The 25,075-nt window shown below is 43.0% G+C and overlaps 1 protein-coding gene across 1 annotated transcript; it reads left to right on the top strand.

Moving 5' to 3' along the window:
* Positions 1-4,734: 4,734 nt before the first annotated feature.
* LOC308300796 (uncharacterized protein) lies at positions 4,735-20,702 on the top strand (the record flags this gene model as incomplete). The annotated part of the gene is made up of 3 exons (XM_080744695.1): positions 4,735-6,111; positions 6,727-6,736; positions 19,285-20,702. 3 exons carry the CDS (start codon positions 4,735-4,737, stop codon positions 20,700-20,702), a joined length of 2,805 nt encoding a protein of 934 aa, XP_080600821.1.
* Between the last annotated feature and the right edge of the window lie 4,373 nt (positions 20,703-25,075).

Raw genomic sequence — 25,075 nt, 5'->3', positions numbered from 1 at the left:
ACAGTTTCACTTCTCTTTAGAGTACATCTACTTCACTAAATCTCAGAGGACGATATCGTGCTTTTAATTCCTCTGCAGTCATGTAAAAACTTCCCAGATTAATTTATTTCTGCAGAGTGATGTTTACTTACTTAACTTTCCAACCAATAATTTGGGGAACGCTCATTTTGCATTTATTCAATGTCCTGTTTATGTGCAATTGCAGAGGTATGTGTTATTGCATTTATTTATACGTTTTTATGTTTTCAAAAAATATAGGAGGCGTTAAGGAATCAGAGCGTTGAGAGGGAACAGTTAAAATCCTCCAGGATCACAACCCTACCTGAGACAACACAGTAAACACACAGGTTGGTATTTACACTCCTCACTTGACATATACACCAGATGTACAAGCTGACAACACCTTACCATGAAAATGAAACAATGTCCGCTTAGAGTGAAACCATCTGTGTCCATTCTGTGTTTTCCTGTAAAGTCTCTCTAGTTGCAGGTTTTTTTAGGCTTGTTTCTGAAGTGTAGTTGCTTATTTGTCTTTCAACAATCTTATAGAAAATAGCTAATGTAACAGAGCTCAAGGCTAATGTAACAGAGCTCAAGTGGTGAAACTGTTCGCTTCTTTTGAGCTTGTTTTCCCACTTTCACTCACTGAATCTGGCAACCGGAGGTGGAGATTGTTTCTCTGCGTGCTGTGTTCCACCAAAACAACACGGCACTATTACTAGTTTTGCTTTGGAGTCTATATGGTATTGGAATTGAGAGTTGGGATTGAGATAACTCTATCTCTGTAGATGGTTTTTGTATAAGAGCAGATCGAGAGATAGTGAAAAACAATGGCAAAATGAAAAGAGCGGGTGGGATACTTGTTTACTTTAGTAAGACCTGGTGCAGGGAAGAACACGCCACAGTGGAAAAAGGTAATTTGTAACCCAGACATCGAACCTACTGTATGGGGGTCGTTTTGAGACCAATTTATCTACCACGGGAATTCTTGTGCGTCGTCCTGTTGACCGTGGCGTGTACTGTCCACCTAGTGGCAATGCAGCGGTAGCTCGGGACACTATTTTTTCTACTGTGGCCAGTTTTCAAACGCACTACCCTAGCTCCCTTATTCTGCTGAATGGGGACTTAAACCAGGTGAATGTTGCTAAGGGCCTGTCTGATTTCTCCCAGTATGTCACTTGCAAAACAAGAGGCGAGAATACTCTTGACCTCCTGTATGCTAATGTTAGGAACGCATACAGTTGCGTCTCCCTCCCCCCTGTGTGTGGCTCTGATCACTCCATGGTGAAACTGGAGCCCTCGTATCTTCCTGTCGTGAAGAGAGTGCTTCCATTCATCAGGGAGGTTCAGTGTTGGACGGAGGAGGCGGAGGAGAGACTCAGATTTGATTTTGAAATGACAGACTGGGAATCATTTTTCAGTGAACATGGGGAATAGCCTTTGTCAGGTTATCACTGACTATATCTGCTTCTGCGAGAAGGTGTGTGTTCCTACTAAGAAGGTTCGCTGCTTCTCTAACAACAAGCCGTGGATGACAAAAGAAATCATTCACATCCTTAAGAGAAAAAGGGATCTGTTCCATGCAGGTGACTCGGAGGGCGTGAGGGTGGTGGTGGAGGAGCTTAAAACAGTCAAGGCTCAGGCAAAAGGGAGCTACAAAGCTAAGCTGGAGAACTCTCTGAGGGAGAACAATACGAGACAAGTGTGGGGTGGTTTTTAGGAAGATCACGGGGTACGGCTCTGCCAACTCTACTGTGTCAGGCACGGAGGAGCTGGCAAACGAGATGAACCGTTTTTTCAATCGGTTTGACGGTGCTCCTGTTAATGTTCAACAAGCAGCGGCTGGGTCAAACGGTGACCTCGGTTGCCGCCCTCTTTCTTCCCCTGCACCATCCCCCCCCCCCCCCCCCCCCCCCACCCACCCACCCTGTTTCTCACCACCGAGCAAGTGAGGCGCCAACTCGGAAAAGTCAACACCAGGAAAGCAGCGGGACCTGATAACATCAACTCTAAGGTGCTTAAGGCTTGCGCGGAGCAGCTTGCTGTCCCCCTCACGCATCTCTTCAACCTCTCCCTGAGGACGGGGAAGGTACCACAGCTGTGGAAGTCCTCCTGCATTGTCCCAGTGCCTAAGAAGACCCGTCCCTCGGTCCTCAATGATTACAGACCAGTCGCCCTGACATCTCAGGTCATGAAGGTCTTCGAACGGCTGGTTCTGAACCTACTGAGACCGGCGGTCAGTGATCACCTGGACCCCCTTCAGTTTGCCTACCAGGCTGATATTGGGGTTGATGACGCCATCACCTACATGCTCCATAAGTCTCTCACCCATCTGGAGGATCTGGGCAGCACAGTCAGAATTATGTTTTTTGACTTCTCCAGTGCTTTCAACACTATCCAACCGCCTCTGCTTGCGGAGAAGCTTACGCTGATGGGGGTGGACAAGGGCTTTGTGGCATGGATCACAGACTACCTTTCAGAAAGACCACAGTCTGTGAGACTGCAGGGCTGTCGGTCCGATGTGCTGGTGAGCAACACGGGGGCCCCTCAAGGAACTGTGCTCTCACCCTTCCTGTTCACTCTCTATACATCGGACTTCCGCTTCAACTCCAAGACCTGTCATCTGCAGAAGTTCTCAGATGATACCGTAGTGATCAGCAAGATCTCGGGTGACAACACGGCTGAGCACGATGGTGTGGTTAGGGACTTTGTGCAGTGGAGCGAGGACAACCATCTCAAGCTCAACGCAAGCAAGACTAAGGAGATGGTGGTGGACTTCCGCACCTCCAAGAGAGTCCCCCCGGTGCCAAGCACCATTAACGGTGAGGTGGTTGAGCTCGTGGATAACTACAAATTCCTCGGAGTACACCTGAATAGTTCACTGGACTGGTCGGACAACGCGCAGGCGATTCACAGCAAGGGGAAAAGCAGGCTGTTCCTCCTGAGAAGACTGAGATCGTTTGGGGTGTGCAATAGGATGCTACAGATGTTCTATCAGTCTGTCATGGCAAGTGTCCTCTTTTTTGGCATAACATGCTGGGGTGGCAACAACAGAGCAGGTGACACGTTTAACATAAACAGACTGGTGAAGAAAGCAGGCTCTGTCGTTGGGTCCTCTCTGCAGGGGGTGGAGGAAGTAACCAGGGTGCGCACTGCGAAGAAGCTAGATTCCATCTTGGAGAACTCCTCCCACCCCCTCCATCTAGAGATCACCAGTTACTGGAGTAAGAGAGGAAACGACCGCTTTACCTACCCAGTACGGAGATGTGAGAGATTAGGAAAATCTTTTGTACCGGCTGCCCTTAAACTGTACAACGAGACACATAACGGACGCTTGAAAAGGTCTCCCTTCCTAACTTAGACTTACGGAACCATTGCTGTATTGACTTTGACCTCTAAGGAACAATTGCTGTATTGACTTTGACCTCTAAGGACCTTCCAGGAAGAGTGCTCATGTGCGCCTTGCGGTGACACGCCTCCTAGTTTCTTCTTTTTTCGCACTGATTTTTGACACTGCACTATTAGGTTGTTAGTGTTGGTAGTTTCTGAGTATTTTTGCTTTGTTTAACAATGACAGTGAGATACTTGTTTGCACTAACTAGCATTGACTGCTATGGTCTCTTTTGCAAGACACTTTATGTATATATACTTATATATTATTCGCCCCCTCTATTGATGCACCTTCTCTTTATTGGTACTGTACTGCTCTTGTCTTTGTTTTGTTTTTTCCCTCTTATCTATCTTTCTTACGTCTCTGTAACTTTGTAAATAACTGTATACTGCTGTGCTACTACTGGACAACTAAATTTCCCCCTTGGGATAATAAAGGTATCTATCTATCTAATATGGTATTAAGTTAAAATGTGCGACGGGCAAATCTCTCTGGCTTGTTTAGGCTTGCATGGTTCTGCAGCAGTACTAGCAAACTAAAGGTCCACTCTACAACCCCCTCAATTCTACCGACTCATAGAAAAATAGGGCACAAGACTGAGCATGTCCAGTTCTCCGTTAACGGGTCCCAACAGCTTTTTCAACGGCAAGCGTCTCTTGCCGAAAAGCTGCCGATGGCTACCTGCTGGCAGCAGACGCCTTTCCGCCTTATGCCGCCGACGTCAGCGCGGTTAAGAGCCTCAATGCATATCAGATAGCTTTCTGGTGTCCTCATTCACTTCATATCAAACTCTTTTTTTTCTCCCTTTTTACCACATTAATGGTGTTCTGAAGAACAATATACAGTAATTATGTCTACAGGCAACACGCGGAGTGAAGCTTTTCACTTATTACACTGGCAACGTGTTCAGGTTTCACTACACTGTTGTTTCCTGTCTATACTAATTATATAGGGAAATAAAAGACTGTCCTGACTTTGATACATTTCATTAAACCAATTCAATATGTTTGGTTGATGACACATACATTTTGTGCATGTGCTTTTCAACAGGTCTGTGGTGGTGTGTCAATTAAAGCTCCGCCCCCTGCCAGACTCATCTGAGACGATAAGATTGACCTTCAGATCAAACACAACTTCCAGTGAGGAGGACAGACTGTCTTTCCACAGCTACAGGAGGGAATACTGACCCAGACCACTGGAACCTGCTGCTGAATGGACTGTAACAACAACCACCATTCACACTGAGAGTAAAGTTCAGGGAACATTCTAGAGGAGGAAGTGTTACCACCACTGACTGACTTCCTGTATTGAGCAGAGTGTTTGTAGCTTCACTCAGAGACTAAATGGCTTCCACGTCGTCTCTTCCAGTAGAGGATTATTCCTGTCCTGTGTGTCATGACATCTTTAAAGATCCTGTTGTCCTGTCATGTAGCCACAGCTTCTGTAATGCTTGTCTGCAGCAATGGTGGAGAGAGAAAGGAATTAAACAATGTCCTGTTTGTAAGGAATTACATCCAACAGATCATCTACCCCGTAACCTGGCTCTGAAGAACCTGTGTGAGGCCTTCATACAGGAGAGACAGAGAGCTTCAAAACGTAAGAGGTCTGAGGATCACTGCAGTTTGCATGATGAGAAACTCAAACTGTTCTGTCTGGAATGTCAACAGCCAGTGTGTGTTGTTTGTCGAGATTCTAAAAAACACACCAACCACAGTTTCAGACCCATCGACGAAGCTGCTCTGGAGTACAAGGAGGAAGTCAGAAAATTACTGAAGCCTTTACGGGAGAAATTGGAGGCATTTTATGAAGTTAAAATGAAAAGTGACAAAATAGCAAAACATGTTAAGGTCCAGGCCTGCCACACAGAGACGCAGATTAAGGAACAGTTTAGGAAGATGCATCAGTTTCTAGAAGAAGAAGAAGAGGCCAGCATCACTGCACTGAGGGAAGAAGAGCAGCAGAAGAGTCAGATGATAAAGGAGAAGGTTGAGGATCTGAACAGAGACATATTAACCCTTTCAAACATCAGAGCCATAGAGAATGAGCTGAGAGCTGAACACATCGCATTCCTGCAGAACTACAAGACCACAATGGAAAGAGTCCAGTTCACACTGCAGGACCCACAGCCGCTCTCAGGACCACTGATAGACGTGGCCAAACACCTGGGAAACCTGACCTTCAGAGTCTGGAACAAGATGAAGGACATTGTCTCCTACACTCCTGTCATTCTGGACCCCAACACTGCCCATATACACTACACCCTGTCTGATGATCTGACCAGTATGAGTTGTGGAGAGAAGATACAGAAGCTTCCTGACAACCCAGAGAGGTTTGTCCTCTGGCCTGTTGTCCTGGGTTCTGAGGGCTTTAACTCAGGGAGTCACAGCTGGGATGTTGAGGTTGGAGACAATACCTGCTGGTTACTGGGTGTGTTGCAAGAGCCTTTCCGGAGGAAGGAGGGAAACGGAGGGGGTCAACACTGGACAATGGAGTTTGATAATGGTAAATACAGAGCTTGTTCTGCATCGGGCACTATTCTCTCACTGAAGCAGAAACCTCTGAGGATCAGAGTCCAGCTGGACTGGGATGGAGGAAAGCTGTCATTCTCTGATCCTGATACTAACACACACATACACACCTTCACACACACTTTCACTGACACACTCTTTCCATACATTGGCACTGTAGGTTCTCTGAAGATGTTAACTGGGAAGATCAGTGTAACTGTGGAATGATGAGACATTACTCAATTCTAGGATATTAATGATTGTTGTCTAAGAGAATCAAGTATACATATTACATAGCTATAGTTCTACATTTGTGATTGCTATATTTTGTTAATGATGGTTAGTGATCATTACATTTGGTAAAAAGGTGATTTTTTTCCCACTGGTTCAAAGGCTTCAACAGTTAATCACACTACTTTGAATTGACTAAAAGATTTGAAACAAATTGATTTTTGAAAATAGCAGATCTACAAGCCCACCATGGTTTTGTGTGATATAAAAAGAAAAAATAGAAAAGAAAAAAAGCTACATATTTTCACGGTGATTTATGGGAATAAAAAGATTGATCCAAATATGCTTCTCGTCGACTATGTGATCAATCAGAAACTTAATGGATAGAAGAATCGCTAAGCAGATGAGCTGTAGTTTCAGTCCTAAATGCTCAGTGTTAGTTTGACTCCGAGTTATGGACCCATAAGGGCTCATTTGGACCCCTGGGAGCTGGTGGTCCCCAGACCTGAGGTTGAGAAACGGTGGTCTCTATTGAACACTTTGTGATGTTGGTCATTCATGTTGAAATCTAAGTTGTATTCTTTCCTCTGTTACCAGTTCAAGTACCGTATGAGGTTACATTTACATATGTTTAGACCAGTGTATTGATTCCACTGTCATTTCACATACTTTTCACAATGTCTTTTCAAGTTTTTCTTTGTGTGCAACACCTTTGTATGTACTCCATTGAGTCAAATTGTTACTACTTATCTTTTTCTACACAGCTACCACATAAAATATAGAATCACTTTACTGTTTCTTATTGACTAATCTAAAGATTTGACTAAAGTCACTAAACCATCTGATTCTTCATGATGCGTTGTTTGAACTTGTATATCAGCTATAATAAAATGGAACTGTGGGAAAAATGTGAACACTTTTTGAAACATTTTAACGACACAAATCTTGTATGGGGGATCTTGTCACAAGTTCAGACACTAGGAGTTATGGTCAGGACAGGACAGGAGGATAATTAAAAATTGGACCCCTTATCCTCCCCCCTCTTATTAGTGAGCCTCCCTTGAAGCCAGAGGCCCTGGTTGTCCCAGGTTGGAGTCCAGGCCAGCAATGTGTCGATGTGTCCCTGAGCAAAACTCTTCTCCCCTAACTGCTCCCTGAGAGCTGTAGAATGGTTGCTCACTGCTCCTAGTTATAGGATGGGTAAATGAAATCACAGCTCCTAGTTGTTATAGCATGGGTAAATGACATCACTGCTCCTAGTTGTTATAGCATGGGTAAATGACATCACTGCTCCTAGTTATAGGATGGGTAAATGCTGAGGACACATTTCACTTGTGTGCAAATATATAGTGTCAAAAAAAAACATCATCCTATACTCATCGTCCAGTACCAGCAGCACCCATCCTTGTTTCTTACACCAACCAAGATGGACCATTTCAAACCAGCTCATTAGCCTTGTAGTGGCACAAATGGAGTGTCTAATAATCATGAATAGATCTCGTTTAAGGGTCCTATGCTCTGTTTCACATACTGTACATTCTCAGAATAAAAAGGTATACAACAGTCACTTGTTTGAAACCACAGATAATGCAGTGTGTATGTGTTAGCTAAATGTTGGTGTGGCATGTTCCCCTTTATATTTAACTACAGTTCCACAAGGCTGAGAACATCAAATACAAAACATGGATTACTCTACTCTGCTCGTAATAATCATTGCTTTATAGAATGTATGTTCAATAACAGTAATGGTCTCCAGGTCTTTAATAAACAGAACATACATCCCATTCAATATGAAGCGAGTCCCCATTTATCACCTTCAATGTTATAGTTTTCCAGCTCCACGTTTGCGAGGTCATTTCAATTCTTTGTGTTAACATGACTGATTTTACCTGTTAGGTAGGAAGGAACTAGAAATAGGAACTCTTAAGAAATGTTGCAAAGCTTTAATGAGTCTGTTCATCATTGAACAAATTAAAACCAAGCTTACATGTTTCTGCCTATTCATAGAGCTTTTTTAGGGCAAATAGAGAAAAATGAAACTTGGCTCAATACACATTAACTTTGCTTGTAGGATTTGTATACATGTTACACTGTGCAGTAACATTGCATAACTAGAACTATAGTGTTTCCAATATTAAATAGTGGCATCAAACACAACAACAATGTAAATGAAGCTAGTTAATAAGGTAATATTGTATTAAAGAAGCTCAAGTAGACCTACTTTGAAGTCCATGATTGTCATTATGCATTATGGTTCTGCCTGACCTTGTGATACAGTGACACCTTGTGGCGGTGCATACATGCTGCATGTGTTCTAAACGACAAGCCTGTTGACCAGTAATAGTCTATCACTCTATCTTAACCATTGTTAACAAACAACAAATGATGAAACAGGTATAACTAATGAACTGATAATTAGCTAAATTTGCAACATGCAAAGGTTTTTTTATTCACAAACAAATGTGTTCTAACTTCTAAATCACTGCATAGATCTCTAACCAACCAGCATGAATTATTGGACAACTCAAATACTTGATTTAACTGCCATTATATTATATAGTTTGAATGGTTATATGATATGATATACTTCTTGGAAAGTATTTTGTTTCGTTGCCACTGGGTGGGAGGAGTTGTTAGTAATGTTTCTGAATCATCCCGGAACTAATAGTGTGGTGTCAGTGCAGCCAGGGGGACACTGTTAGTGGTTGCACCACAACACAGGCGGCGGGAGTCAGAGGTTTGTTTGTTAATAAGTTAATAGGTTTGAAAGAGAATATGGTGTTATTTGTTAATATGGACATTTGATTCACCAAGTCATTTATTTACAGTCTGTACGCGGCGGTCTTTGTACATGGACACGTTAGTATATGGATTTAATCGAGTCTGACTTACTTTTACTTTCGCTTCTATGATAGTCTTGACCTCAATAATCACTTGACATCCGTCCGGAAAGCCCTTACTTCTCCGTACATGTACAAATAAACCATATAAAGTGCTGAGCCTGTAGCTATGGATGTTAACTCTACATTAGGAACATGTGTGAACTGTATTAGCCCGTGTTTTTCAATAGATGTGTATCAATCCCGTTCTGTGTGGGATTCTGTAGGAGGTTCCCTGTATTCCTCAATGGGCGGTAGTGATGGGGCGCATCAGGTGAAAGCCGGTATTACACTCAATGTAAACAAGGAAAACAATGGCGTTCAGGAACAAACCTGATTAAAACTCAAATCTATTAAAACAGACTGACTAATAAACTGAACAAAGATCCCGAACATATATTTTACATCCGGGGCTAACAAGTAAGCATCTAATATTCAGCATTTCTCTATATTCGGAGAAATACGGACTTAACAGAAGGATTTCCAGTGACAATTGGGGTGAAACCCAAGACGATCCTGCTGCTATGCAAAAGTGTCCATTTGGTTACCAACACTCCATCATTTAGCTGGGAACCACCTGGAACCTCCTCAAGGACCACTGGTTGAAAATCCCTGCTCTAACTCTTTAGTTTCAAGGCCCACTTAAGAGTGTACAAATGGACCCTTACAGGTCCATTTGGTTCCATTTGTACACTCGGAGTTATTATTTTCTTTTCTGCTTTTGTAATTGATAAGCAGATTTATAGGACCTTTTAACCTTATAATTAAAAGCTCTGATAGGCAGTTATGTTTGAAAAGTAAAAAACATGAAGCCAAATATGAGGAGAGGAAACAGAGTACAATAAAGTTGGTTTATTATTCAGAGAATGCATTCTGAGAGATACAGAGAAAAAAACACAGTTTTCATACAGAAGTTAGACACTCAAGACATCAAAGAAAAGGGTCCTGTGTATCTTTCTGTACCAGGCACCAGGGTAGCACAAAGTTGCATAATATGATCTCATCTCAAGTTGATGAACACAGTTCAGGTTTAAGGTCATACTGACACAGTTTCAGGTTTATGCTATTGGTAACTCAAGTAATATATAATGAGATATCTTTAATGACAAGACAAATGTAAACACTTAAAACATACAAATGTTTAAAATAGAAGCACACTTTAAAACATTCTTTTCAGTAGTTGATGTTATCCCATGTTCTTATCCCTCTGTCTTCCAGTGTTATATGAGATACATAAAGTGGTTCCTGTATAAATAAGCCGTAAAGCTTACTAGGATCTCCTTATAGTTGTCCTTGTAACAGTGATTTGCAATTGTGCTGTCATGAAACTGTACTTTTTTCCTATTGCAAACTTCTAATTAACTCATCAATCAATCAATCAATCAATCAATCAATCAATCAAACATATATATGTAAGGGTCCATTAAACTCCTCAAGTAACCCAGATGTGTGCAATACTGTATGTGTGATTGTATTTGTTTATACATTTCTTAATGAAGGCTGTTTTATTGAAGCGGTGAAAACCGCTTCCTATTAGTGGCTTTGTGTGTCCCACGCCCATATATGGTCATTTCAGTTCAGAATGAACAGGTTTTTTCAAAAACAAAATGTGTGTTTAATTTCCATATATGGTGATCTCAGTCCAGAATGAACAGGGTTTTTCAAAAACAAAATGTATGTCACCTCATGTCATGTCCATATATGGTCACTCCAGGCCAGAATGAACAGGTTTTTTCTGTCCCGTACGTCCAGAATATCAGTCCAGAATGAATAGGCTTTTTCAAAAAGCAAATTGTGTGTCCCATGTCCATATATGGCCATTTCAGTTTAGAATGAATAGGCTTTATCTGTCCTGTACGTCCAGAATTGTGTGTGTAGTGTCCCTCCCGGTCAGATGAATGGATACTTTGAGGATTGGTCAAGCTTCACATGATAATTCAGCCCTCCATTCTTTATATATTCATTCAGAATATATAAAGAATGTAGAATTCAGAATATTTAATGAATGAATAGATCACAGAGTCCATAACTGTATAGATGTATAGATCACAGAGTTCATAACTCTAGAACACATAGAATAAAAGTTCACCGCTTCACTTCGAACCGAGGTTTGATTTTTGATTTATTTTCAAATATAGGAGGCGTTAAGGAATCGGAGCGTTGAGAGGGAACAGTTAAAATCCTCCAGGATCACAACCCTACCTGAGACTGAATAGGTGAGTCTTCAGACCACTGCGGAAGCTAACCTAATGTAAGCGACGTGGGTGTGGGTGTAGAAAAGACTCAGGTCGACACTGTAAAAGGTTCTGCTCAAAACTTTAGTGTAGTCCCTCAGCAAAGACGTACAGACCAGCACGTAAACAAAAGCATGAATCAAAGGCTTTCCTGTTCCCTCTCTCTCCCTTCTCTCTTCTTCTTCCTTTCCCTCCCTAGCTTTCTGCAACAGCGCCCTTAGTGGAGGTTCTCATACTAAACATAGCTCAGCCAGAACATGGCTGGATTTCACTCTTACATCTCTTCCCCCCCTTACAAAAGAAGCGTCCCGCTTCAAATACAAATTGAAACAAGATATCAGAACCAAGACTAAATAAACAGCATTCATAAGTCACCTCAGAAAGATACATCACAAACAATAGTAGCATACAATGTTTTTTTTTTCTTAACAATGTTCTTTTTTTTTCTTTCTTTTTTTTTTTTGAGTCACAGTTCACACAAATAATAGTAGCATACAATGTTTTTTTTTTTTTTTTTTTTTAACAATGTTCTTTTTTTCTTTTTTTTTTTGAGTCACAGTTCACACATCATGCCTGAACCGTACTGGGGGGCGGATACAACGACCAGTCCTGGTCCGCTGACATGGCAAAGGTTGAACTACAGGAGATGGGTCATTTGAATGTCCTCCAGTGGCGGTGCCTCCCACCTGTGGTGTGGGGTTTACACTTCGAGGTAGAGGGATAACATTTGATTGGGCCCCAGTCGGAGGAACAGAACACCCACTAGTGGTTGTTGGGTGTTGGTACACATTAGGCCGGGAGCCAGAGAGTGCAGTAAGTGGCGGGGGGCTCGGGCTGCATGCAGGGGCAGCCAGAGTAGCAGACAGGGGCAGATGCTGATGGTCTGGTGACCAGGCAGAGCGATATGGCTTCAGGCGATTGTAGTGGATGACCTTAGGCTTAGCTCTGGGGTCACGTTGATCTAAGAGTTCATAGTCCACCCCAATGTCACCCGTGTCTGAATCCATCCTTTTCGTCACTTTGAAAGGGCCAGCCCACTTAGGTGCCAGTTTGCACCTAGAAAGGGCCGGAAGGTCAACCCAAACCAAATCTCCTTGTTCATAGGCTGTGTGTTTCATCCGACGATCATGGTAGTGCTTCTGTTGAGCACCTGCTGCCTCAATATTTTGAGCAACAGAATGAAACGCAGTACATAGTCTCTGTGCTACTGAAGTGGCATAGTCACCTGGAGTGCCCGGGGTGGCTTGTGAAACACCCGGGGGACCCCCAAGTAGGAGATCAACAGGTAGACAGGCCTCTCTACCATGGGCCAAAAAGAACGGGGTGTGTTTGGTTGAGGAGTGCACTGTTGTGTTGTAGGAAAATTCAATCTGCCGTATGTAATCATCCCATTCACCTCCTCTGTCGTACAAGATCTTTGCCAACTGGTCTTTCATTGTTCTGTTATGACGTTCCACCATACCATCGCACTCTGGATGATAAGGAGTAGTCCTTGTTTTAGTTATGCCCAGGCTGGTGCATAGGCCTTTGACAAGGTCCGATTCAAACTGGCAGCCCTGGTCTGTGTGCAAAGCCTGGAAAACACCGTGACAACTTATGTAATCCTCAAACAAACATTTAGCCACAGTGGTCGCACGTTGATCAGGAAGTGCATATAAGTTGACATATTTCGTAAAATAGTCCATTACAACAAGTACATAGCGATTCCCCCGCCTTGTGAGTGGTAGTTCTGTCAGATCTGCTCCAATCTTCTCAAACGGTTTGGATGTCACTATATTTTGCATAGGGGCTTGCCGGTGTGGTGTCGGTGGACGGCGTGCTTCACAGGCTGTGCATTCAAGGCACCACTGAGTAATGTCATGTGTCATGTGAGGCCAAAAACATCTGACCTGAGCCCCTTGTAATGTCTTTTGAGCACTGAAGTGACCAGAGAGTGGGTGACCATGTAAGGAGCGGAACACCTCCTTTTGTAAGCTACTAGGGACTACAGTCTGTAAAACAAGGTCACCAGGTGGAGGTCTGACTGTTCGACACAAGAGATCATCAACAAGGGTGATTTTAGAAAACTCTCTCCAGTACTGTCTCAATACAGGTGAAGCTGCCTTAATGCGTGAGAATGGTGGCCTCTGACCAGTCAACACCCAGTTTCTGACAATTTGCAACTCAGGATCTGCTTTTTGGGCTTGAATCAAGTACTCCCTGTCCATAGTCAGGAGTGAATTGTCCATAGTCACAGCTGCAACATCAGGTACGGTAGACTGTGTGTGTGACAACAAGTGTGTAACGGCCGAAGTAGTGGCTACAGTCTCTGAGCCGAGTGCTAGCTCCATAGCTGGGGTGCATTTGACTGGCTCCGTTGGTACTGTTTGGGTGTGAATGGAAACACAGCTCACCTGACTGTCAGTGACCACAGGGTTGGCCTCGACGGATGTTGAAGGACGACGAGACATAGAGTCAGCATTGGCGTGTTTTGTGCCTTGCTTATATTCGATTGTCCAGTCATAGGGATCTATTTCCAGAGCCCATCTGGCCCTGCGGCCCGTAGGATCACAATCCAATGGCATTTTCCTCAGGGAGAGAAGCGGTTTGTGATCTGTGAGGATGCGAAAGGGGTGACCTGTCAAATATTGGCGGAAATGACGGATGCTCCAAACAATGGCCCATAGTTCCCTGTCATATGTAGACCAACGTTTCTCTGTTTTTGTCAGAATGCGACTGCCATATGCAATAACATGTTCTCTGTTCGCAGCATCTTTTTGTGACAAAACACACCCAATGGCTGTATTGGATGCATCAGTGAAAAGCAGAAACTCTTGCGAGAAATCTGGATAGGAGAGAACGGGCGTGTTGCACAGGGCATGACGGAGGCTTTCGAATGCTTGTTGCTCTACATCAGTCCATAAGAATTCCTTTCCTTTTTGAGTGAGAGCATGTAGGGGTTCTGACATTTTAGAGAATTGGTAAATGAAACGGCGATACTATGAGCAGAGGGAAACGAATGCTCTAGCTTCAGCTGGGTTTGTAGGAACAGGCCAATCTCTCACTTTGTCAGTGTTTTTTGGGTCAGGCTTCATCCCGGCAGCCGAGACCACATGCCCCAGGAAAGTCACTTCTTGTTGTGCAAAACAGCATTTTGAGGGCTTTAATTTCAGGTTAGCGGCTCTGAGGCGATCAAACACCTCTCTCAAATGTTCGAGATGGACAGAAAAACTGGGGCTATAGACAATAATGTCATCGAGGTAAACCAGACATGTTTTCCACGAGAGACCCTGTAACACCAGCTGCATCAGATGTTGAAAAGTGGGGGGAGCATTCACCAAGCCCATGGGCATGACACAAAACTGGTAAAGTCCTCTCCCCGTGGTGAAAGCTGTCTTTTCTTTATCTTGCTCGTCCAACTGAACTTGCCAGTATCCTGATGAGAGATCCATTGTGCTGAATACTGAGGAGCCCCCGAGTGCATCCAAAGTGTCATCAGTTCTGGGTAATGGGTGTGCATCCTTAACAGTCACTGCATTCAGGCCTCTGTAGTCAACACAGAAACGCCATGTTCCATCTTTTTTTCTGACCATTACCACAGGGGCTGCCCAGGGGCTGTGACTGACCTCTACCAGGCCCTTTTCCAGCATCTCCTCCACATGTGACTGAATCACTGTTTGCATTTTGGGTGAAGTGCGATATGCACGCTTCCTAACTGGGGGCGCCTGGTAGGTGCTGATCTTGTGTTTGACTATACTTGTGCTGCCATAGTCTGAGCTGGTTTTACTGAATACATCAGCGTAGGACAAGATTAAATTGTGTAATTCTGACTGCTCTGTGCTTGTCAAATCACCACACTTTACATCAAAAGGAAGTTTGGCTGGCTGCACTGGACCTGCGGACACTTTACATACCGGGGCCGAATCCAGGATGACTTCAGTGTCATAAACAGGGGTGAACTGTCCTAATTGCATTCCTGAATAAAGCACCATAGGACCATGTGTGGGGTTTATGATGCGGACAACAGTATAGCCATTTTCAGCAGTTGACAGGGTGCGGGCAACTGCTAGGCCATCTAATTCAAGTTGCCGGGGTTCAAGATAGCCACTGTAACCATTTGGTGTGCATGCAGTGATGCCAGGGGAAATCAAGGCAACTTTACAAATAAATTCACTGCATGGGGGAATGGTGGTGTTTTCCATTATTTGAGCTGTACAACTAGCAGGTACCAGGCTACTGTACTTGAGAAGGGGTAGGACATCATCACCCAAATAGCACAGCCCTCTCCCCATGTCTAAGATAACCCTGTGAGGAGAGAGGAAGTCAAAGCCTAGTATAAACCCTTGGCTGACATTTCTAATCACTTGCACTTCTTGCTGCAGTGTGTGTGACCCCAACCTAAAAGTTATGTCCATCATGCCCAGTGTATCTAGACTCTGGCCGGTCACAGCTTGCGACATGATAAACTTCTTTTTGATGGGCCTCCTTGCTAGGGATGGAATCGACATTTTTGTTTCCTCACTAATAAATGAAATTGAGGATCCTGTATCTAACATAATGTTCATGGCAGTGCCCTCAACATTTCCATGTACATATGAGGTGAATTCTGCACTCCTAGGACCTTCAATGGTGCCAGTGTTAGTTGAGAGAATTTTCTTATCAAGACTGCCACTGATTTCAGCGACACATACATTTGGGGCTTCTAGAGAAGTAGCTGATGAGCACCCCGCGTCATCAGCTAGTGGCCGTTTCCCTGCTGGTACCTGTCCTGAGCATCGTAACCCCTCCTAGTGGGGTAGTGCTGGTCCCAGTCCTTTTGGTGATGTGTTTGGCTTGTGTCTCCATAGTCTTTGAATGACACATGTTTGGCATAGGGACTAGGGCTACGGCGGCGGGAATCATAGTAGGGTCTGTAAGGAGAAGGTTGCCTCCCCCTCCTTTCCTCATATGGGCCAGATGCATGTTCTGAGTAGCGGGTGTCCCTATAGGGCTGTTGGTACCAGTCAGGCCTGCCTGCATAATCCTGCTGGGGACGAGGCCTCTGAGGGGACTGAGAATATCTAGACGGGGAACGGCCATAGCCAGAGCCCCATGCACTTGGGTTTCTATCTGGGCTCCTCCCATAAGGAGAGGGTGTTCTGGGAGAACGGACATGTGGGGGCCTTTCATGGTAGCGTGTATCGCCACGCCCATCCAGTTGTAATTTCAGTGCACTCAGATCTGCACTCAAGCATTTAACAGTGTCAGTGAGGCCCTGGACTGTTTTCCTGAGCTCAGTGTCATGATCATGCACAGCGTTCACTGACTGTACTGTACCATTATCTCTGCTGGGGACATTAGCTGAGGACACCGGCAACATTAATCTAGCTGCTTGGCGAGCACGCTCAGCCTGGGAGGCAACATCAAAAGCCTCAGTGAAATTCTTCACTCCTCTTTCATGACACTTAATCTGAAGCTCTTGGTCCAGACCACCAATGAAGCGAGTCATTTTCATATACTCTGAAGCATTATGCTCAAAATCTGGAAAAGCTTCCTTGACCAGCCTGCATACATCTGCAGCATAGACTTCCATCGCTTCATTTGGTAACCTATGACGGGCATTTGGGAATGTTTGAAATGATGCAATGACATCCTTTTGGCCAAAAGCTGTCTGCAGCTGTTTTTTAACTTCAGTGTAAGAGCCCTTTGTGACCAGGGGCAGGTTGTCCCACACAATGAACAGTTCTGGTGGTAATCTAGTGGGCAACTCAGCTGCAAGTACTGTGTTCAGATCTACACCACTGTCCTTGTAACGGGCCTCTTGAATTACTTCATAGCGACGAGCCCACAGGGTAAAAGACTCACGGCCATCGTTGTTAAATGGTGGAGGCAAAGGAATGCCCCTTGGTGCTCCATTCGGCGCTCCATTGAAATCCCTCGCTGGGGCTCCAGTCCTTGGCGCCGGGCTGGGTGAAGATGTCCCACTGGAGGAGGAGGAGGCCCCGGTAGACATGACTTTGTAGTCCTTTTTGCTTTTTTTTTTTTTTTTATATTCGTTTTCTTTTTTTTTTTGTCACTCTGTTATCTTCTTCAGGCCATAAACGGAATTAGATCTCCAAATCAAGGGTACTATATTCACTTGCAGCTAAGAAAACAACAAAAGGGATGGAGGAAACTAGCTGACTGTACTCAAGACAAGCTAAGCTAACGTCCGTTAGCCTATAGCTCCCCAGGAACATAAAGTTGAAGTTGAACAAAATCCACAAGTTGCGCAAAGTCCCAACGGCCACCGCTACCACCAGTGTAAGCGACATGGGTGTGGGTGTAGAAAAGACTCAGGTCGACACTGTAAAAGGTTCTGCTCAAAACTTTAGTGTAGTCCCTCAGCAAAGACGTACAGACCAGCACGTAAACAAAAGCATGAATCAAAGGCTTTCCTGTTCCCTCTCTCTCCCTTCTCTCTTCTTCTTCCTTTCCCTCCCTAGCTTTCTGCAACAGCGCCCCTAGTGGAGGTTCTCATACTAAACATAGCTCAGCCAGAACATGGCTGGATTTCACTCTTACACTAATTTACCTCAGTAATGGTGTTCTGTAGAACAATATACAGTATAATAATTATGTCCACACGCAAAACATGTGGAGTGAAGTTTACAGTTTACTGTCAGAACCGGCACAGCTTGTCCGTATGTTTACGTGTAACGCCTGACACTGTGGTTCCCCTGACACATCACTGTGACATCACAGGTGATGTCTGATACTCAGAGCAGAGATCTCCATATATGGGCATAAACAGGTGACATAACAGTGTTAAGGATCGTCATATATGGGCATAAAAGGCATTGTATCTCAGTTGATGCCCTGTTAGAGAGATAGATCCCTGTGATGCCAGGGGTACGAATCCCTTTTATGCCCTTATATGGAGATATGGAGATCCCTGTGATGCCAGGGGAACAAATCCCTTTTATGCCCATATATGGAGATATGGATGTCTGTGATGCCAGGGGAACAAATCCCTTTTATGCCCATATATGGAGATCCCTAATGTCCACATCACTGATCTCCATATATGGGCATAAAAGGGATCACAGCGTTTCTCTGACGATTCTAGTTGTTGTCATTCTGGGGGAAGTTTGTTCATGTTTTTGTGAGGGTATCAACCCTAGGAGACATGGGGAGAACATGAAAACTCCACACAGAAAGGCCCTATCGCCAACCCCACCTAGGGTGTGGGCGCTGATGACGCGGAGGGAGGAACACGCCGCCCATATATGTCCTTAATATTGATAACATAATATCCTTAATAATGTCTTTAATATTGACAATATAGGAATCTCCATATATGGGCATAAAACGTACGTAAGTAATGCCAAGCAGGGCCTTGGTGAGTTAGGGCCTTGGTTTGATGCCTGTGGATCTCCATATTGGGCATAAGGGGGTACCCTAACATTCTCATTTTCGGCCTGGGATTTATGACATCAGAAATCTCCATGTATGGACATAATTTGTCACGTAACATTTTTTTCTGGGAATGACCATATATGGACTTTTATACCCTGAGAAATCCTGTAGCTTGTCTGACTGTCAGTACAGGAAGTGATGTCACGTGACATCCTTTTTATGCCCATATATGAGTCATTCTGTACCACATCACTGTGACTCACTGACATCACTTCCTGTACAGACAGTCAGACAAGCTACAAGGTTTTTAGGGATATAATGCGACCTTTGGTCGCAATTAGATTAATGAGAAATACATCTTGTGTGTGTACTTTGCAACAGGTGGCGTGTCAAAGCTCCGCCCCCTGCCAGACTCATCTGAGATGATAAGATTGACCTTCAGATCAAACACAACTTCCAGTGAGGAGGACAGACTGTCTTTCCACAGCTACAGGAGGGAATACTGACCCAGACCACTGGAACCTGCTGCTGAATGGACTGTAACAACAACCACCATTCACACTGAGTAAACTTCAGGGAACATTCTAGAGGAGGAAGTGTTACCACCAATGACTGACTTCATGTATTGAGCAGAGTGTTTGTAGCTTCACTCAGAGACTAAATGGCTTCCACGTCGTCTCTTCCAGTTGAGGGGTTTTCCTGTCCTATGTGTGGTGACATCTTTAAAGAACCTGTTCTCCTGTCATGTAGCCACAGCTTCTGTAATGCTTGTCTGCAGCAATGGTGGAGAATAAAGGAAATAAAGCAATGTCCTGTTTGTAAAAAAATACATCCAACAGATCATCTACCCCGTAACCTGGCTCTGGAGAACGTGTGTGAGTCCTTCATACAGGAGAGACAGAGAGCTTCAAAACGTAAGAGAACTTCTTCAGGGTCTAAGGATCTCTGCCGTCTGCATTCTGAGAAACTCAAACTGTTCTGTCTGGAATGTCAACAGCCAGTTTGTCTTGTCTGTCGAGATTCTAAAGAACACACCAACCACAGTTTCAGACCCATCGATGAAGCTGCTCTGGATTACAAGGAAGAAGTCCAGAAATTACTGAAGCCTTTACAGGAGAAACAGCAGGTCTTTAATGAAGTTAAAAAGAACAATGACCAAACAGCAATGCACGTTAAGGTCCAGGCTCGGCACACAGAGACACAGATTATCGAACAGTTTAAGAAGCTTCATCGGTTTTTACAAGAGGAAGAGGAGGCCAGCATCACTGCTCTGAGGGAGGAAGAGCAGCAGAAGAGTCAGAAGGAGAAGATTGAGGGTCTGAACAGAGACATATTAACCCTTTCAAACAACATCAGAGCCATAGAGGAGGAGCTGAGAGCTGAACACATCTCATTCCTGCAGAACTACAAGGCCACAATGGAAAGGGTACAGTTCACACTGCAGGACCCACAGCTGGTCTCAGGACCACTGATAGACGTGGCCAAACACCTGGGAAACCTGACCTTCAGAGTCTGGAACAAGATGAAGGACATTGTCTCGTACACTCCTGTCATTCTGGACCCCAACACTGCCTATCCAGAATGCATCCTATCTGATGATCTGACCAGTGTGAGATTTGGAGAATGGCAGGAGCTTCCTTACAACCCAGAGAGGTTTGACCACTATGGCATTGTCCTTGGTTCTGAGGGCTTTGACTCAGGGACCCACAGCTGGGATGTTGAGGTTGGAGACAATGAAGACTGGGAAGTGGGTGTAGGAGAGCCTTACCAGAGAAAGGGAGACAGAGAGGGTCAACACTGGAGCATTGGGTTAGATGAAGGCGTATACCGCTCATGGACTCATGGCCTCATGGACTCCTCATCAGAGTCAGACACTGATCTCTCACTGAAGCAGAAACTTCAGAGGATCAGAGTCCAGCTGGACTGGGATGGAGGAAAGCTGTCGTTCTCTGATCCTGATACTAACACATACATACACACCTTCACACACACTTTCACTGACACACTCTTCCCATACATTCACCTTCATTCACCTACTGTCCCTCTGAAGATGTTACCTGGGAAGATCAGTGTAACTGTGGAACAATGCAGTCAGACAGGATGATGATGGTGATAAGACACTGAGTCTTTAATTAAGGGGGAATATTGTTGGGGAAAATAAATTGTGCTTTAGCTCATAGCGAGGCACCAAGTGCCACGATATAAGGTTGTAAAAAAGTCTTTGAATATTTTGACCGGATTCTATAAAATATCTTCTAAATCTTTCTAAAACCTTTCCATGTCAAGGACCCCTAGAATTATGTGTAATTGGCCAACGACCCCCTATTATGTATCAGGGTCCCCCCAGAAGCAATATATTCAAAGATTTGCTTTTTTTTTTATTTTTTATATATATATATCTACAAGCTCTATATTTCTGCTATTTTATATATTAAAGCATAAAATAATGGTTAAAGCGGTTCAAGTCTAACGCAACACAAATACGTAGGCTGGATCAGAACAGATATTTAATGAAGCGCAGAGAAAGGGCAATGGCCCTGGAGAAGCGCCAAGAATAAGGCGAATAGACAAAGTTATTTGTCCTGCTTGTCAATAAATATGTCTCAATGGCAGAGTAAAGGGAGACAACCCCCAGTCACCGCAACATGTACTAATTATATTCTATTAATGTAACTCAGTACAGATCATTCAAACAAATTCCAGGTTGTACCTATTACCCCTATATAATAGTCAGATGAGATCATGTAGAAGTTGTTCACACACAAAACACTATAACAGATTGAAGTTTGGATGTGTGCAAACAGGCCATTCTTTCCTTTTTTATTCTAGCATTGTTTTCATTTCTTGTAATTCACACAGCAGTTTTTCATTGTTTGTAATTCACACAACAAGATTTAACAAGTAACTTACTTGCTCCTTTGCCTTATCAGTTATTTCATTGTACTCTACACACAACAGATTAAAATGGTCTTGAAGTCACTCTTGGCTTGGCGTGGTGGCGGTCATCAATACAGCCACACTTGATGAACACATTTTGTCACCGTCTGCCTCCATAATTTCACTTTTTTTCTTCCTTTTCATAAATACCAGTAAACACCCTACTTGATAATACACACAAAAGCATCTAAAGTAGCAGATCCAGAAGCTTGAAACGTGGTGCATTTCGAGCTTGTAGATCTGCTGTTTTTGAATTTGAATCCTGAAAAGAAACAGTTTTTGGAATTTTTTTAGGTTTCTACCCGATGGGGACGATGTAGGCCTACATGCAGCATAAATGTGTCTCTGTCTGGTTGAAACCTAGTATCTCCATTTTTCTTTTTCTTTTTTCTTCGCTGATTAATGTCCTACTATGCAGTACAAGAGCATCGAACAAAAAGAAGGTAGTTGTGAACTACATCTCACTATTCTAAAGTTCTTTTTGAATCAAATAAAAAGTAACGGTTTTGGACATACAAGGTTTCTGCCCGACGTTGACAACATGCTGTGTTCTTGTGAAGCAGCTTTTCTGTGTCATTGACCTGTATGTTTCTTCTATGTTTTCAGATGAGTTACATTAAAACTTTAACATCTGAAGGTAACTGTAGTGCAGTGTAACTTTATCCTTCTGATTTCACCATCACACAATCTATCATCACATCTGCATAATAACTAGTAAGACGCCGAAGGGCGAAAACATAACATAACATAGAATATACATGGCTCTACAGAAAGGGATCTCCATATCTCCATATATGGGGATAACTGGGGTTGTATGTGGCCTCTATATTAGGGGAACCACACTAACAGAATCCCTTTTATGCCCATATATGGAGATCCCTGTCTGTAGAACCATCCACACTGGTTAGACTGACATGTATAGTCTATAGGTTAGACTGACTGTGTGTGTGTGTGTGTGTGTGTGTGTGTGTGTGTGTGTGTGTGTGTGTGTGTGTGTGTGTGTGTGTGTGTGTGTGTGTGTGTGTGTGTACAGTGTCGTACGATACATGCGAGAAATCTCTGTGAGTGTGTGTGTATGAATGTATGTATGTGGGTCAGTGACGTGACGCCCCAAAAAATGTGTTTTTAAAAAAACTTTAAATTGCAGGCATAAAAGTTATTTACTTTTGTTCTACTCACTCTCAACCTTATGGAAATTTGTGGACATTTTGTTTTTAGATATTTTATTGGAATCAGACTTTATTCAGCAGTTTGTTGTACTTGTGCCTAAAATCGTCATATGGTGTGACATGAAAATAATTGTTCATAAAATGAAAATGGAGTAAATCTTTCTTAAGTTACTCACTTTATCAAAGTCCTTTATCATAACTAACCAGTGATCCACTATAGTTTTTTGAAAATTAATTATATTTGTATATTTTTTTCATAATCGACACTGTGTGAGGCCCATGTTGTCGATCTTACAACATATTTTAAATGTATTCTGTCAAAACTTTCTCTAAAATTACACAAATATTTGTGACTCTTCCTGATACTATTCTCTATGTAATCCATAAACATTTTTTTGGTTTCATCATTAATAAAGGTATGATTTTTCACTATTTGGAATGTCACACCAAATGATTTAGTGTCACACCGTATGATCATATCTTCATGTGTCAACGCAAACTGTGTTTTAACCTACCTATTAGTGAGTACTGAACTTTACTGATTGATTAAACAATTACCCAGGATAACATGGCCTTAATATTTCTGAACAGGATATTATTGTAGGGCTTTAACATGGGATAAGAAAGAATTGTAGTAGTAGATGGATGATGAGGATGTGCACAGGAATGCTACGCACACCTAAGTCTTCTGCCGGCCCACGGCAGAAGGATCCTAAAGAGACAATAAGGCGAATAGCCACACTTGGAGCCAAGGCAACATTTTATTAACACCAATTAGTGGAAACAGAACTCAGCATTCAGGTAAATTGCTTTTTTCCGAAGTCTCCTGAACTTGAACACAGCATTTTGTGTTGAACAAATGTAATTAGGAATCATGACATTACACCACATCTCCACTAGCTAAAGAGTGCTGGGTTGCGCAACTCCGAAAATAGCTGATCTACAAGCTCTCGCAGCACAACGTGTTGAGAGCTTGTAGATCAGCTATTTTCGCTAGTTTTGTCTCGGGTCCTACCTTAACACTGTCCACTGTCCAGTCCAGTGAGTGAATACATTAGACTGTATTGTACATCAGCCAGTCGTATTTGGTGAGGGTAGCAAACCGGCTGCCTTGTTGCGGTTCTGCTATGCCACAGACAACCTCCTGCTCTTCGTAGAAAATGCAGTCTCGCCCCTTTGGCTCCTCTCTCCTTGCTGGGTCATTGTTTAGTTTCTCCCTGTACTTTCTCGTTCTCTCAGCACTTGTCATTTTCCAGCTGACAAAAGAAAATGGAATGTATAGTTTAAGACAAAGAGAAAATATTGTTTAGATTGAAACAATATGTTAAGGTTTCTGTGAAGGGGTTTCTGCTCTGTCTGATGAATTTGAAGTATCACTGAATGAAGCTAAATTAAATTTTATGTAAAAATGTTTAAAACAAATGTTTAAATGTACAAAAGAAACATGGAACTTTGTTATTTATTGTTATATCTGTAGTTAACAGTATAAATCATATGGTGTGACAATCAAGTCATATGGCGTGACAAGCAGACATGTCACACCATTATGATTAAGTGTCACACCATATTACGTTTTCTGGATTTAGGTTTACCTTGAGGCTACTATGTACACATTAGCATGCTAACAGCATGCTAGCTATAACAAAGCAACCTAGATCTACATGGAAATATGACCAAAACTTCAAATAACTTAAGCTTTTTTTAATGAAAAGGTGTCACACCAACAGACATCCAGAAGTGGTGAGTTTGTCAAAGTTTCAACAAGATGGCATTTCATGAAAATGTTAAAATCATAACTCACCTCAGACACCTGTCTTGCAGTTGTGCTGGAGTGCTGAATAGCCTTACAGAAGAAGGACCTCTCTAGCCAATAGGTGTCCAAATAATTGCCTGTTTAATTTTTCCAAACTAGTGTCACACCAAATGATTTTGGTTTGGGGGACAAAATGTTTTTGATCAGAAATGACTGAAAACATTATGCTTTGACTTTGAAAAGATATAGGCTCACAAATAGACATTTTGTTTAGCCTAAATTCATTTTCAAATGATTTTTAGCAATTCTTTTTCTTAGTTTTATTCAAGTTCCCACTTTGAGAAACAAGGTCAGGACAGTCACACCATATGAGTTTTGCCTTGTTTGGTTGAAAATTCTGAAGAAATGAGGAATGAAATGTTTTAATCTTGAGTAAGTTCACATAAAGCTTAATGTCCTGCACGATATTCAGAAGGTTTTTGACAAATATATTTTTTATTTATACATGTTTGACACCGAGGACAGCAAAAACGTTACGTCACGTCACCCACCCTGTATTAATCTGCGTATCTCGAGAACCGTTCGTCCCACCGGCTTCGGCACGCGCGCTCCCCGCCG

The sequence above is a fragment of the Nannobrachium achirus genome (genome assembly GCF_963921795.1).
Source record: "Nannobrachium achirus genome assembly, chromosome: 16".
Lineage (NCBI taxonomy): Eukaryota > Metazoa > Chordata > Actinopteri > Myctophiformes > Myctophidae > Nannobrachium > Nannobrachium achirus.
Note: the sequence above shows the minus strand (reverse complement) of the source record. Positions and strands in the feature narration are given on the sequence as shown.